Raw genomic sequence first — 14,219 nt, forward strand, 5'->3', positions numbered from 1 at the left:
TGTTCATAAATGTGTCAATCAGCTAAAGTAAATTTTTCAATTTTCTAATTAATATACTTGAAATTTATCACAGAAGTAACTCAAGTGTTCTACAATTGCAGTGACATAAGTGTCCACACCAACTTCATCCTTTTGGAGCTGCAGAAGCTCTGAGTGAATGCATTATTTCAGATAGACTGTAACTAATGTGGAAAAAAAAAAAAAATCACCAAGTTCTGCTTTGGATACTCTGTATTTTGTTCACTATTTCTCAAAACACTAGACTATTCATTTTGTTTCATAAAGTAGTCTAACATTATATCTCCAAAAGAAACACTGCTTATTACCTTTTCAAGATTCATATTCTCTGTTTAGACCTCATTTTCACCTGTTTTTGTAAGCTTTTATATTTCTGGATAAAGCACACAACTTCAAGACCCTGTTATCCCAGGTGATGGAGTAACAGCCTATAACTAAAATGAACATGAAGAGAAACTGTGCGGAAGTCTCCCAGGGAGCACAGGGGACTGACATCCAGTGTTCCAGATTCTTCATTTTCTCAGTCAGCAAACAGCTATATTTTAGGATGTTACAATTGCAACATTTACCTCTCATATTTATTTCTTCTGCATTTCTTTATCTCATAGTTATGGACTGCAACAAGTCACAAAATACTTACTTTGTTTTTCACTCCAAGGTCAAAAGTAGTTGGAATCACAGAAAAAGCACATAGATCATGTCATAAAATAATTTGAATTGAAATTTTCATATGTCAAGAAAACCCACAAAAATTAATCAGATATATTTCATATTTATGAGCACATCTATCACATATTGAATCACAGTGCATTTATCATTATAAATTATTGCCAAAAGATAGATCTTAAATTTTATTTAGCTAATTTGAAATTTCATTTCTATTGCTTTCTAATATTGCCAATTACTTCATTTTCATATTTGCAACCAAAAGAATTAAAGTCTCTAACTTCTGGCAAGAGAGTAGTTTTATATCAAAATAGTTACAAATTAGTATTTCGGGAAAAAATACATTGCCTCTTGAAGATATGTTGCAAAATGGTGTTTGTGAGAAGTAGAAACTGATGAAAAACAATTTCTAAGCAAAACATTTCTGTCTCGGGGGAGAAATAACGGAGAAATTTTTTTTCTTTGCTTAAACTGCAGTATTTGCACTTTGTTGATAAGTGACAACAGTCTCAAAGCTTCTTCATTACCCATCACTGTAAAGAAGCATGTACACTGTGGAGCTATTTAAGACAGACAATATAATATAATTGCACAAACTTTGTCATTACAATGCAAAAATGAATACTTAATCATAAAACATGACTTAATCTCCCAAAGATTGTAACACCCAAGAAAAGCTTAGAGGTTTCAACTTGTGAATTAGTTAAGGTAATTTTTTCTCTTTTGCAAGGACTTATGATGACTTTCATGAAAGTCACACAGACATGAAGTTCATAACTGATTTAAAAAGCCAAGGCAAAAACCTCTGCTGAAGACCTTTGGTCTTTTTTAAACACACACACACACAAAAACTAAACCCCCCAAAAAACAAACACTAAAACAAACAAAAAACCCCAACAAACACACACCAAAAAAACCCAGGCAGATTTCACACGTAATGGAAAGTCCAACCAATTCTTGGGCCCATTTCCAGAGAAAAGATCAAACTAATCCTCGACATCTGCAGACACTTAATTCTGCCTCCTGATGATAATACAGAAAAGACATTGGCAAAGGCGTGCAAGTGGTCTAGCCCAGGCAAGTTAGCTACTATCTTCCTTTGCTTTTGTGGTGGGATTTAACCATCTGGCTGTAGATCACCTCAGAAAGAAGTTTTATAGCTGTAGTACATATGGGATTTGGGAACAAACGGATGACAAGAAGTGACTATGACTTTGGGTAGGAAAAGTTCTGGGAATACACACAGTACAGAAAGACTGATTTACCAGAGTAGGAAAGAGTGACAAATCCCTGGAGGCACATCTGTAGGATCTCTATTGTTTCCAACTCTGGGCAAGACACAACACAAAAGGCTCAGTGATTTAAGCCTTTGGACTAGAATATTTCCCAGAAAGTAAAGATCTGTTTTCACAGTAATTAAGGCTGAAAAAAAACCCCACTCCAAAACACAAGAAGGGTACCTTTCAGGGACTAGAGGACCTCAAGAAGTCACAAATTCAAAGATCTGGTACGGGGCTAGCTACTGGATAGGTAGATAAGTGAATCTCAATAATTTTTTTAATGACTTAATTTTTCTTGACTAGATCAATATTGCAGGCTATTCTTGTTCAATATCAGAAAAAGGAAGATTGCCCTTGCATCCCAGTTGGGTTCAGTTCTAACACCTTTGGATAGAGTGGTTTGTAGGTAGTAGAAAGGAAAAACGTTTCAGACTAGAAATGAAGGAACAGCACATTTCTCCAATAACAGCCTCATGCCTGTAGTTCGGGTGGTCCGAAGTTGCATTTGTAAAGTCTGCCTAAAATAAGATGTCTCCTCATTTTTGTTCAGTGATGCCTTACTGAAAGATAACATTGATCTTTGGCTCTGATAAGTATGCACCTTGCCAGAAGCATTGACAGCAACTGTAGTCATGGGACTTAGTTGCCTGGGTATTGGTTGTTTGCCACAGCATTAGTCAGTTCAGATCTTAGTTTTATGGTCCGTGCTTCTCCCCTTCCCCCCAAAGCCAGGATGGTATGTTGCTCCATTTTCTGCTTTTTAAAAAATTTAAAAATAATTGATTCAATGAGGGAATGGGTTGTAGCTCAGGAGGCAGGGTTGCCAAAAGTGGCATTATTTCAGCACCTTTTTCAGACAGATTGGGTAACAAAAGCTGTAAGCTGGTAGATGCAAGTCAGTCAGATACATGCTGGAAGTCCCAATAGGTGACAAGACTGAGAATCTTCATCACATGCTTTTGTATCCAAGGGCTCAAGCTGGATACCTGCGAAGGAAGCTTCTGTCCTTGTCAAAAGCAAGTTTTATCTTGTTCATTTTCCTGTGTCTTTAAAGAATGAAGGGACAACAGGAAGGACTTCTCCCCAGTCAACATAGTGGCATAGCAACAACAAATAGGTAGCAAAAGTTAAGTCAGGCAGTCAACCCTCTTACGATAAGTTTCCTGAGGCATAACAAGAGGCAGATATCAGCCAATTTGCCCAGAGGCAAAGTGGTGTTTTCTTTTACACAACTAACGGAGCTCAGTACTGCTGAGAGACTAGCACATGAATGTCTAAAACCTGCCACCTTCAAGAGGGTGGTTGAGCCACTAGTACAAGGAGTACAGCGAGAAGCAGAAGCCCAAAAGCTGTGAGACCTGTTTCTGTTGGCTGTCATTGGAGACAGCCATAAATCCCATGCTGTTAAAACAACTGTCTGGTGTCTAAAGTTAGATAAAATATTTCCTGATATCATCTGTGGCCAAGCAGGAGACACCTATGGTACGGCATGGACTCGCCACTTCACAACTATCTTGTTAGGGAAGACACAGAGAAAACTGAACCAGACCAGGGGAGTGCCTCTGAAAAAAAAGGCACTTACGTTGTCCCAGTCTACAAATCTTTGAGGAATAGAATCCTTTCATATGTATATTGTGTTTGTCTTTAAAAGCAGTGTCCAGAATGAACACTTCAAATTAAGCTTTTTCCTAAGAAAGAAGTACCTCAGACTTCTTTAGTATTAAATACTATTGAACAATACCTAACACATGAAAACCTATAAGTATACGTAAATAATGTTTTGAAAAAAATCTTAAGAATTTGAGACATCTATGCTGCTTTTTACTCAGGCTTTTCATTGATGTCACATTGAGAAACACTTAAAGTAAACAACAGCAATGAGCACGTGGGAGAAAAGCTTGTAAAGTAGTCAGTGTGAAGAATCTGCTTCTGTGGACAAAGCCTGAAAATCTGATATGAAAGATCCAATATGCAAGATGACATAGAAATTTGAAGCTTTCAGAGCACTGATATATACACAATAGTTATAAAACAAGCATTGACATAAACATTTAAATATTACATTCTGCATTTAACCCATGCATACTTGAATATTTAAGAGTTCTACTTCAGTGAAAGAGATAACAAAATTATTTCCTCTTTCATTCCAAGCAGCAACTGACCAAGTTCCTTCCTTTTGCTAAACATCAGAGTTATATTATCTGATGCTGAACAGCTCTTTTGAAGTGTACCATACATGTCAATTTACATTCAGTTCTGCAGTTCTAATATGGTTAGAATTGCCACAAAGTTATTCTTATAAATGCCACAGTACTTCGAGAAACATGACAAAATCTTACCGCTATGTTTCCATTGCACCTTTGGGACTGGCAAACACCTCTTATTCTGTTGGGAATCAGCACATCGTCCCAGCAAGATGGGCCCTTCAAAGTAAAACCAAAGCATATAAAGGCTTTAATCTACTTAATAAGTAAACATATAAAACTTGGGTTTGTTGCTTCTTTTCGTACCCCCATTTCTTTTAGACTTTAGCTAGACGGTTTTTCTCATGTTTACACTGAAAAAATCCAAACAGATTATATGACAATATTCATCCGTAAAGCTCAGTCACTGGCAGGCCATACAGCCCCTCCATCCTGAGGTCAGTATTGTGAACAGGAGTCAAATAGTAGGTACATTATCTCAGGTTAAGACAGGGATTGACAATTGTGATTAAAAAACCTACGCTCATCATCTGGTTCAACACTGTTTACATATTGGCCTGCAGCTGACTAAGGGCAAAAAATGGAAAAAATACAACAGCTGGAAGTAGAGTACACAGAAAGACTGGAGCATAACAAAAAGACTAGGTTAAGTAGCTTTTCTGTATTTGGTTGTTTAGGTATTAAATGGCTCTAACTTTACTGAAATCTGTTTCTGTTTTCATGGGCTGCTAATGTGAATTTTGATAGTGTTTGCTGTAAACAAATTAGACTTCATGTTGCCAGATAAAGCCTTTACCTAACTATAATTCAACATAACAAAAATGTGAAGTGAGGATTGTTAGTAGATTCCTGGACGTTTACATTAGCTTCAAGATTTGTCATTGTTAATTAAAAAAAAAACCAACATAAAGACCCAGAGAAAAAATTGATAGAAAATCCTTTAGCAAACTGCTATGACTTTTTGAATATAAACAGTTCATTTATGAGTGTACTACAAAACACAGTAAATTTAAAGATTACAAATCAGCATTATTAATATTTCACAACTGCAAAATAGTGTGTTCAACAGGATGGTCTATCAAAGAAGATTATATATGCCATATATAGGAACATTTATAAAAATATTTCCCAGCATATAAAAAATTTACATGACACTAGTGCAAGTCTTCTCTTTTAACATTAATCTCACACCGACTGATATTTATTTTATAGACAATAAAAATTCATCTGAGAAATAGATATGAAGAGTACAAATATCCATATACATAGCAGAAATAGACAACTAAGAAAGTATCAATAATTAAAATATTGCTACTTGGATTATTCAGTGTTTGTGATAGTGTCACTACTCAGGAATAACAGGAAAACTTCACCCAGAAGAGAAACTATGGCAGCCAAGAGGTTTAACTGCATTAAACTGGCGACAGATGGGGTCTGTCTCAAAGGGGGAAAAGGATTCTAGACCAGGAGTTGGCAGGGCTCGTGGAGAGGTCTTTAAACCAGATCTGAAGGGGGAAGGGGATAGAACCAGGCTTGCTAGAGATGAGCCTAGGGGCACCATGTCAGAGATGGAGGTTAGACCAATAGCCCCGCTGAATTGTAACTACATCGCCAGTGACGAGCTATGGGAAGGCAGGCCACAATCAGAGGGGCTGTGTGCTAGTAAGATTCTTCAATCTGCTCCACAAGGTGCTGAGTACGTGGAAGCACATCTGAAATGCTTCTATACCCATGCATGCAGCATGAGGAACAAGCAAGAAGAGCTAGAAGCCTTGGCTCAGTCCCATGACATCATTAGCATAAATGAAACCTGGTGGGAAGGGTCCTGTGACTGATGTGCTGTGATGGATGGTTACAGGCTCTTCAGAAGAGACAGGCAAGGCAGGAGAGGGGCTGGACTGTACAGAGCTGTGAGTTGACGACAACACGGTTGAGAGCCTTTGGGTAAGGATTAAGGGACAAGCAAATAAGGGCGATGTCGTTGTGGGAGTCTACTATAGGCCACACCGCCGGAACAACACCACCTATGAACTATTCTTTAAGGAACTAAGAGATGCCTCTAGATCAACTGCCCTTGTCCTTATGGGGGACTTCAGCTTGCCAGACGTCAACTGGGAGCACCACACAGCTGATACCAGCAGGTTCAAGAGTTTCCTGAAACACCTCGATGACAACTTCATGGTACAGGTATTAAAGGAGCCAATGAGGAAAGGTGCCCTCCTAGATCTGTTACTCATGAACTGAGGTGGTCTCATGGGGGACGTGGCAATTGGTGGCCATCTTGGCCATAGTGACCATGAAGTGGTAGAATTTAAAATCTTTGACAATAGGAAGAAGACTGCCACCAAAACTTCAACCCTGGATATGGGGAAAGCAGACTTCAGGCTGCTCAGGGAACTAGTCGATCAGGTCCCCTGGGAAACTGCTCTTGAAGGCATCAGGGTCCATCAGTGCTGGTCACTTTTTAAGGGCCACCTCCTAAGAGCTCAGGAACAGGTGATTCCAAAATGCCACAAGTCAAGCAGGCGGGGCAGAAGGCCAGCTTGGCTGAACAGGGATCTTCTAGAGCTTAGGCAGGAAAAGAAAGTGTATGGCCACTGAAAGCAGGGTCAGGCAATGTGGGAGGACTACAGGGATGCTACTCGCCTTTGTAGGGAGAAAATTCGTGTGGCCAAAGCTCAGTTAGAGTTGAAGCTGGCCAGTACTGTGGGGGACAATTAAAAGGGCTTTTTAAAGTACGTTAATAACAAAAGGAGGACCAGAGAGAATATTGGCTCGTTACCCCAGTTGCCTCAAGTTGGAGGGCCGTGACTGCAGTAATGATAAACTCCCAGCTGACCCCGAACTCGTGCAGTACTTGCTGCTCCACCTGTATGCATACAAGTCCATGGAGCCTGATGGGATTCATCCCAGGGTGCTCAGAGAGCTGGCTGATGTCACTGCGAGACCTCTCTCTATTTTTCAATGGTCTTGGGAATCTGGAGAGGTCCCAGTTGACTGGAAGCTGGCAAAAGTTCCAGTCGTCAAGAAGGGCAAGAAAGACGACCCTCGTAGTTACAGGCCCATCAGTCTCACTTCAGTGCCTGGTAAAATTATGGAGAAAATTATGCTGGGAGTTATCAAAAAACACCTGAAGAACAACACAGTCATTGGTCACAGCCAACACGGGTTCATGAGAGGAAGGGCCTGTTTAACAAACTTAGTTCCCTTTTATGAAAAGGTTACCCATCCAGTTGATCAAGGGAAGCCAGCTGATGCCATTTTTTTAGATTTCAGTAAAATTTTCAATACTGTCTCTCACAGTATCCTTCTGGACAAGATGTGCAGCACACAGCTTGACAAAAACATAGTGCAACAGGTGAGCAACTGGCTGACAGGTCAGACTCAAAGAGTTGTGGTAAATGGGGTTACATCAGGCTGGTGGCCAGTCATTAGTGGGGTTCTCCATGGCTCAATCTTAGGGCCAGTTCTTTTTAATGTTTTCATAAACAACTTGGATGTAGGACTAGGTGTTGTGAGCAAGTCTGCAGATGACACCAAATTGGGAGGAGCTGTCGATTCTGTCGAGGGTGGAGAGGCCTTGCAGAGAGATCTAGACAGATTGGAGAACTGGGCAATCACCAACCACATGTGGTTTAACAAGAGCAAGTGCCGGATTCTGCACCTGGCTATACGTACAGACTGGGTGATGAGATGCTGGAGACCAGCCATGCTGAAAGGAACTTGAAGGTCTTGGTCAACAGCAAGTTGACCAGGAGACAACAGCGTGCCCAGGCTGCAAGAAAGGCCAGCCGTATCCTGGGATGCATCAAGCACAGCATTGCTAGCCAGTCTAGGGAAGTGATTGTCCCACTCTGAGCTGGTACAGCCTCACCTTGAATACTGCAGGCAGTTTTGGGCACCACAGTACAAAAAGGACATAAAACTATTGGAGAGTGTCCAAAGGAGGGCAACAAAAATGGTGAAGGGTCTAGAGGGGAAGACATATGAGGAGAGGCTGAAGTCCCTTGGTTTGTTCAGCCTAGAGGATACTGAGGGGAGACCTCGTTGCTGCCTACAGCTTCCTCATGAGGGGAGCAAAGGGGCAGGTGCTGATCTCCTCCCTCTGGTGACCAGTGATAGAACCCGAGGGAACAGCATGAAGCTGCGATGGGGGAGGTTTAGGTTGGATATCAGGAAAAGGTTCTTCACTGACAGGGTGGTCAGGCACTGGAACAGGCTCCCCAGCAGTTCCCCAGTGGTCACAGCACCGAGCTTGACTGAGTTCAAGAAGCATCTGGATAATGCCCTCAGTCATATGCTCTGATTCAGCTGGTCCTGTGTGGAGCCAGGAGTTGGACTCGATGATCCTTATGGGTCCCTTCCAACTCAGGATATTCTATGATTCTAGTGAAATTAGTGCCTATTTAAATCATGATTGGATTGCAAAGTAATCCAGTATCACATCTAGATCCATCTCTTCTTTACTTCCATAGGAGGCACTTCTTCAGCACAGTGCAGACACGGCTGAGATAGCTAAGTTCCTACTACTAAGTCAGTTCAAAGTTATAAAAGCTTGATCCAGCCTATCTGAAAATTTGGGTAAAAACAGATCAGTCTGCACTGAGTCCTGCTCTTCACTGCCATAGCTGAGTGCTGGCATTTGAGATCATTAAAAAAGAAAGAAAGTTTGAACACATGTAAATTGTATTGCTGGCAGACACAGGGGTGACTACTGATAGATAGGACTCTGGGAGAAGAACAGCTGCAGTATAGTGTAGTTAGCATAAAGTAATAATACTTTTTTTGAAATTGTGGAAAAAAAAAAGCCCACAAAAAACTTGAATTCATTATTTAAAATTACTCAGTAACAGTTTTCTGCTGTTTGCAAGTTGTAAACTTTTTTTTGCTTGCCTAATTGAATTTTTATATTTAAGGTGCTCTAATTATGAATTTGTTTTTCTTTGCTGGTTTGGTTTTTCTTTGTTTTAATTTATCTCATTACTCATTTTTCTGAAAGATACATCCTTGATTCTAAATAACCTCCTTTTTTATTTCCACTCCTACAATTTAGTCATACTAGTTTCCATTCAGTCCTCCTTAAATTTCTGTGCATGTTAACTTTGACTCCAGTATAATTTCTGCTTCTCCTCCAAAGAGTTAACTCTTTTTAGCTGCCCCTTCTTAGCTTCTTCTCAACAAGCACCTTTACTTTTATGTAGCTTCTCTTTCTTAAAATTAAGCACAATAATTTCTCAGAATTTTGGAAGTTGCTGAACGTAAATGCATTACAGTCATTGTTAAAGATTAGGTATTTGTTACTAACACTATAAACCAGGTCCTCTGCGTTACTTTCTCTTGCAGGTTCTTGGATCAACTTTTCCAAACACAACCTAACAGCTTCTAAAAGTTTACTGTTGGGATCATGGTTTGACATGATACTTACTCAATTTACATGAAAACAATTTAAATGTTCCATTATCATTGTTTTTCCTACACTTTCAAGCTTTTGATATTCCCCAGCACGGTAGACTCACTATCATCATCTGGTTAAGTGGCTGTTAATGGGAGTCTTCTATTTTTTACTTTTTTTTTCCCTTTTCAGGCCTAGAATTTCACTCCATAAGGATCCTGTATAAATCACTGACTTAAAGACAAGGAAATGTTAATTTGTTAGTCTTATTTAACACTATCCCTTTTTCTTCATTTTCAAATTTGTTAGTATACATATATTAGACCATTGATTTTTCCAATTTAGGGGAATTCTGTAGGTTTGTGTATCTTTGGACAATCCTTGCATAATTGATACTCGGGAAGAGAATACTAGAAAAAAAGGGTGAGAAATGAGAAGTAAGTGTGATTTATAAAATTTTGGGGCATGGAGGAACACTCATTAGAAAACCCCAGCCAAACCCCAAGCACAATCGCTTTTTCCTGATCCTGATAATAACATAACAGTAAATCTTTCTCTTACCTCATCCCTGCATGATTAATATGACTTTCAAAGTTAACGATGCTATGCTAGTATACACACAAAAATCACAAGATTGCTACACAATAAGATAATTTAAGACAGTCTCATAGAAGCAGTTTCACAGGTATATGTTATCAACTCCAGTACTAATTATCTTGATTTCATAAGAAGATAGTATTTAAAGCTAAACTCTTTAGGGGAATTAATCCTTTAACTTCGCTTAAGTTATTTCAGGAGAAAACTTCAGTTTTCAGTAGTTTGCAGGTCTAGGTCCATAATCACCAAAAAAAAAGTAAGAAGGCATAGTAATTCTTAAGTGAGAAATAAAACATGCATAGGACCATTTATAAGGTTGAGTGAGATTCTAGAATGTACATATTTAGAATGGATTTGAAACAGAAACAGTGTCACTATACTGATTACACCACGGTCTTATAGTAGCTGAGAAACAAGCAGCTGATTTGCAAAATATAATCAAGAACGCATCCTTAAAGAAACTAGAACAGAAAGGAATTGAGCCAATATCGACTACTGTTAGTTAGAATTCACCTACTACAAACAGCACTGGATCAGGTCCAAATATGCTTAATATAGCAATATCCTTTTATTTAGTAATAGCAACAATGGTTGTATGAATTTCGTTGTCACCTTTTAAGGTCTTATTTAGAAGGAAAAGCTAGCATGCTATATGGCATGGTGTGAACTTACAGTGCTCTCACTCTCTGCAATAATTTCCTCATGACATTTCTCATGCACACAAGAGTACTTTCCGCACGAAGGGGCTCTCTGCTTGAAATAAAAATGTCATCTTCCACTTAAGGCATGCTAAAAGCATATATACAGGGAACTAGTAGCACAGTCCCACTCTATCAGTGACTACTCAGCTGTTCACTCACACTGTAGCTAACAACTTCCTCTTTTTCCTTCATAAAAACCCCCACCTTCTTCAACACTTCTTTACTTAACTTTGGTGATGAGCATAAAGCCCAGAAGAAACTCAGATGCATTTAACTGTTGATAACATCAACTAGACCCAGCTTTAAGTCAACAGCATTTTCTCTTTGTTCTAGCAAGAGTTAGATCAAGTTCTTAAGAGAGGAATTAACCTGACAGGAAAAGTCCAAGATGGAGACTGGCAGAATACCTTGAGCTTGTGCCTATCTGGCGGGGGCGGGGGGAGGAGGAGCAGCAACAAAAAATAAACCCCAGACAAAAAACTCCTACAAAATTCTATGTCTCACTTTCCAAAATTTGTAAGAAGGGGAAAACTACCCTTTCCCATGTCTGTGCTTGGCATTCTTCAGGGTCATATTTTATTATTAATGATAACATAATACACTTCTGAAAGATTTAGTGTGCTTGAGAATTTTAGTTTTCTACCTTCAAAAAAAATAGCAAAAAAAGATATTTGTCCTTGAAAAACACTGAGCATTCAAAGTGTTAATGTTTCTTTAGCAACAGCACTATTAAATATCATTGCTATAATTGCGTCAAAATAAAATTAGGAATTCTGGTGAGATAAACATTTTGAAATGCAATTTTTGTGTCATTCTTTCTTGAGTCTAAGAAAAGCCTGTCAAAGTGCAGGCCAGCCAATCACTGTGGTGTTGTAACACTGCATACTGTAGTGTTTGTAATTATTAGTTTGCATTAATCAAGAACACACTGTGAGAAGAACAAAGCCTTCTGATTGCAAGATTAAAGCAACTGCCCCTCTTGTACACAGCCAAATGGCTCAGAGAAAGCTATGCATTAAAATGCATGTATCAGAGAAGGCTTTTCTGGTGTATAAAAAGGAAAAGGACAGAATAAAGAAAGAAATAGAAAGAACACCAGTATATCATTGAATAGACAAAGTCTCATCAAATGTTGAGTATTTCCCAAGTAACCAGGTTTGGAAATTTTTACACTTTGGGTGTACGGCAGTTTTCCTTTCCCTTTTTGAGCAAAAAAAGTTGGCAATCGGCATATTCAATTTGAACTGAAGCTCATCTTCAGTGTGTGAAGAACAGGGAGGACTCAGGTGTTTTTTCAACGTATGATGGAAGTACTGGAAACTTGTGCACATTCCACCAGTATGTTGTACTGGTGCCCAGTACAGCAGCTAGCACACTCTATTCTCAGTGTACTTTCCATCCAGTAGCCCAGATCTGATTTTGTATCGTAAAATCATAACTGAATTTTGGTCAATGACCACTTAAAAATTAAAATATCTCTGAGAACAGAAATAGTACCTAGAGATCTCAGACGACAAATTATTCAAAATGCAGTTGCTGACAGAACTGTTGACCTGTGAAGTCAGGGAAAGGTCAGAAACAGAGGTTAGCAATAGAAACCAGTGATTCAAAGAATTTGAATCATTTAAAAGGCTGGAAACTATCCATGTATTCAATGCTTTTTATTTTCCCTGCTTTATATGCTCCCCCAGTGAACAATATGCAGCAGAATATCATTAAAACACATCTTTGTACCTGCTAATATCTACATGAGAGACATAAATCATTAAAATGTTGAGCAAATGACCCAACCAAGGGACAAGTATTAATGCAGAAGGATTTTTAAAATAATGTAAGAAATAATTTCAGGTACTTGAGAGAGCTTAAAAAAAATAAAAAAATCAGCATACAAGCCACTGAAAAACTGCTAAATCTAATGCAAACCATGCAAGCACTCAAGACTCCTCTGCAAAGTGATGGCTATTGACCTGTCTACATGAGAGTATTTGAAGAGCTAACCATTGCATGGTGACCCATCAGCATGATTTTAGTATCTTGAGGCAATAAGAGAAAAAAAGGGTCCCCAGATTGGTAGGATTACTTAATAAAAATGTCTTTCCTTTTTGCCACTCTGTAATGGGTATCCACACCAAGCTACCACAATTCACTGCTTCCAGTGCCAGTACGCACAGTCAACTCTGTCCCCCAGACACAGGAGGAACCAAGATGTATTCTGACAGTAAAGATACATATGCAAACGCAGCTTAACACAGGCAATGAATATTACATGGACAGCAATAGATTCCACCTACTGTCACAAACCTAACCTGTCTTAGCAGGGATGATAAAAATCTTTTTACTGTTGTTTTGGTCTACTCTTCTCAATGCAAGTTTGAGCTCACTTTCACAATACAAGCACTTCAGCCTAGAAAAATAATTGTATAAGGGAACGCACTTTTTCCTATAACAGCATAGACATTTTTATTAAATAATCATAGCTGCTTCCCTCAGCTCCACCTGACTAAAGCTTGTCTGCTTCTCTAAAATCTAGCCCATTCCAAGACTTTTACTCTTATTATGCTACCTCTGTAATATTTCAGAGCAAGTGACTTGCAAGACAACTGCAGATAGTCAGATCCTGGAGGCTCATGAAAGTCTCAGAACAGATGGGTAAGGCTGGAGAAGGGTCAGCAAGTGATAAATCCCCAAGGAACTGGGCAAAGTCTAGAGTCTGTGAGAAGGAAGAACGAACAGGGCTTTTTCTTGTTTAGACAAACTGGGATTGATTAAGTCTGATGTTACTATCGGTAAACCAGTGCATTCATACCTTTTCTTAGCATCCCTAATGCAGAACATGATTTTCTCATCATATTCCACACTTGTCATTAGAGGGGAATTGCTGAATGCTAGATTATTTCTTCTGAGCATAGTATGGATACAACACATTCAAATAAAAGCTTTCATTCTATTTTATTAGTGCAGTAATAGAGTTGAAAAATTAAGACTTTTAGATACACCGATCCATGTTTTATAAGTTAACAGGCTTAATTTAGGAGAGCAATATGATCATCTTTTGAAGCACTTACTAAGAAAAATCTAGCTGTTATGGGAGCAATACTCAGACTCAGCAGAAAAGATTCATATGGCACATTTCTAATAGCAAAGAGATTGGAGAGCTCATTTCAATTCAGAAGAATTAAATCTATTTGAATAACAACATTCATGTAAAGCTCCATATTTATTTCAGCATTTTCTATTTTGACAATTATGAATAGAACTAGACTACATTATAAGACACTTCTAGATTTCTACTGAATGCTCAGATATCATCTAGACATCATTATTTTGTTCCTAAGTAAAACTCTATGAACAGCAATATCCA

At 38.7% G+C, this 14,219-nt stretch overlaps 1 protein-coding gene across 2 annotated transcripts in view; it reads right to left on the reverse strand.

Annotated features, from left to right (window-relative positions):
* PRKN (parkin RBR E3 ubiquitin protein ligase) overlaps positions 1–14,219 on the reverse strand; it is a 767,705-nt gene that overhangs the window by 402,087 nt on the left and 351,399 nt on the right. For both annotated transcript variants that reach the window (XM_075748535.1, XM_075748536.1), the window contains exon 5: positions 4,304–4,387. In XM_075748535.1, coding sequence (XP_075604650.1) covers positions 4,304–4,387 — 84 coding nt within the window. The remainder of the gene's footprint in view (positions 1–4,303; positions 4,388–14,219) is intronic.

This window comes from Balearica regulorum, chromosome 3 (genome assembly GCF_011004875.1).
Source record: "Balearica regulorum gibbericeps isolate bBalReg1 chromosome 3, bBalReg1.pri, whole genome shotgun sequence".
In the NCBI taxonomy this organism is placed as follows: domain Eukaryota; kingdom Metazoa; phylum Chordata; class Aves; order Gruiformes; family Gruidae; genus Balearica; species Balearica regulorum.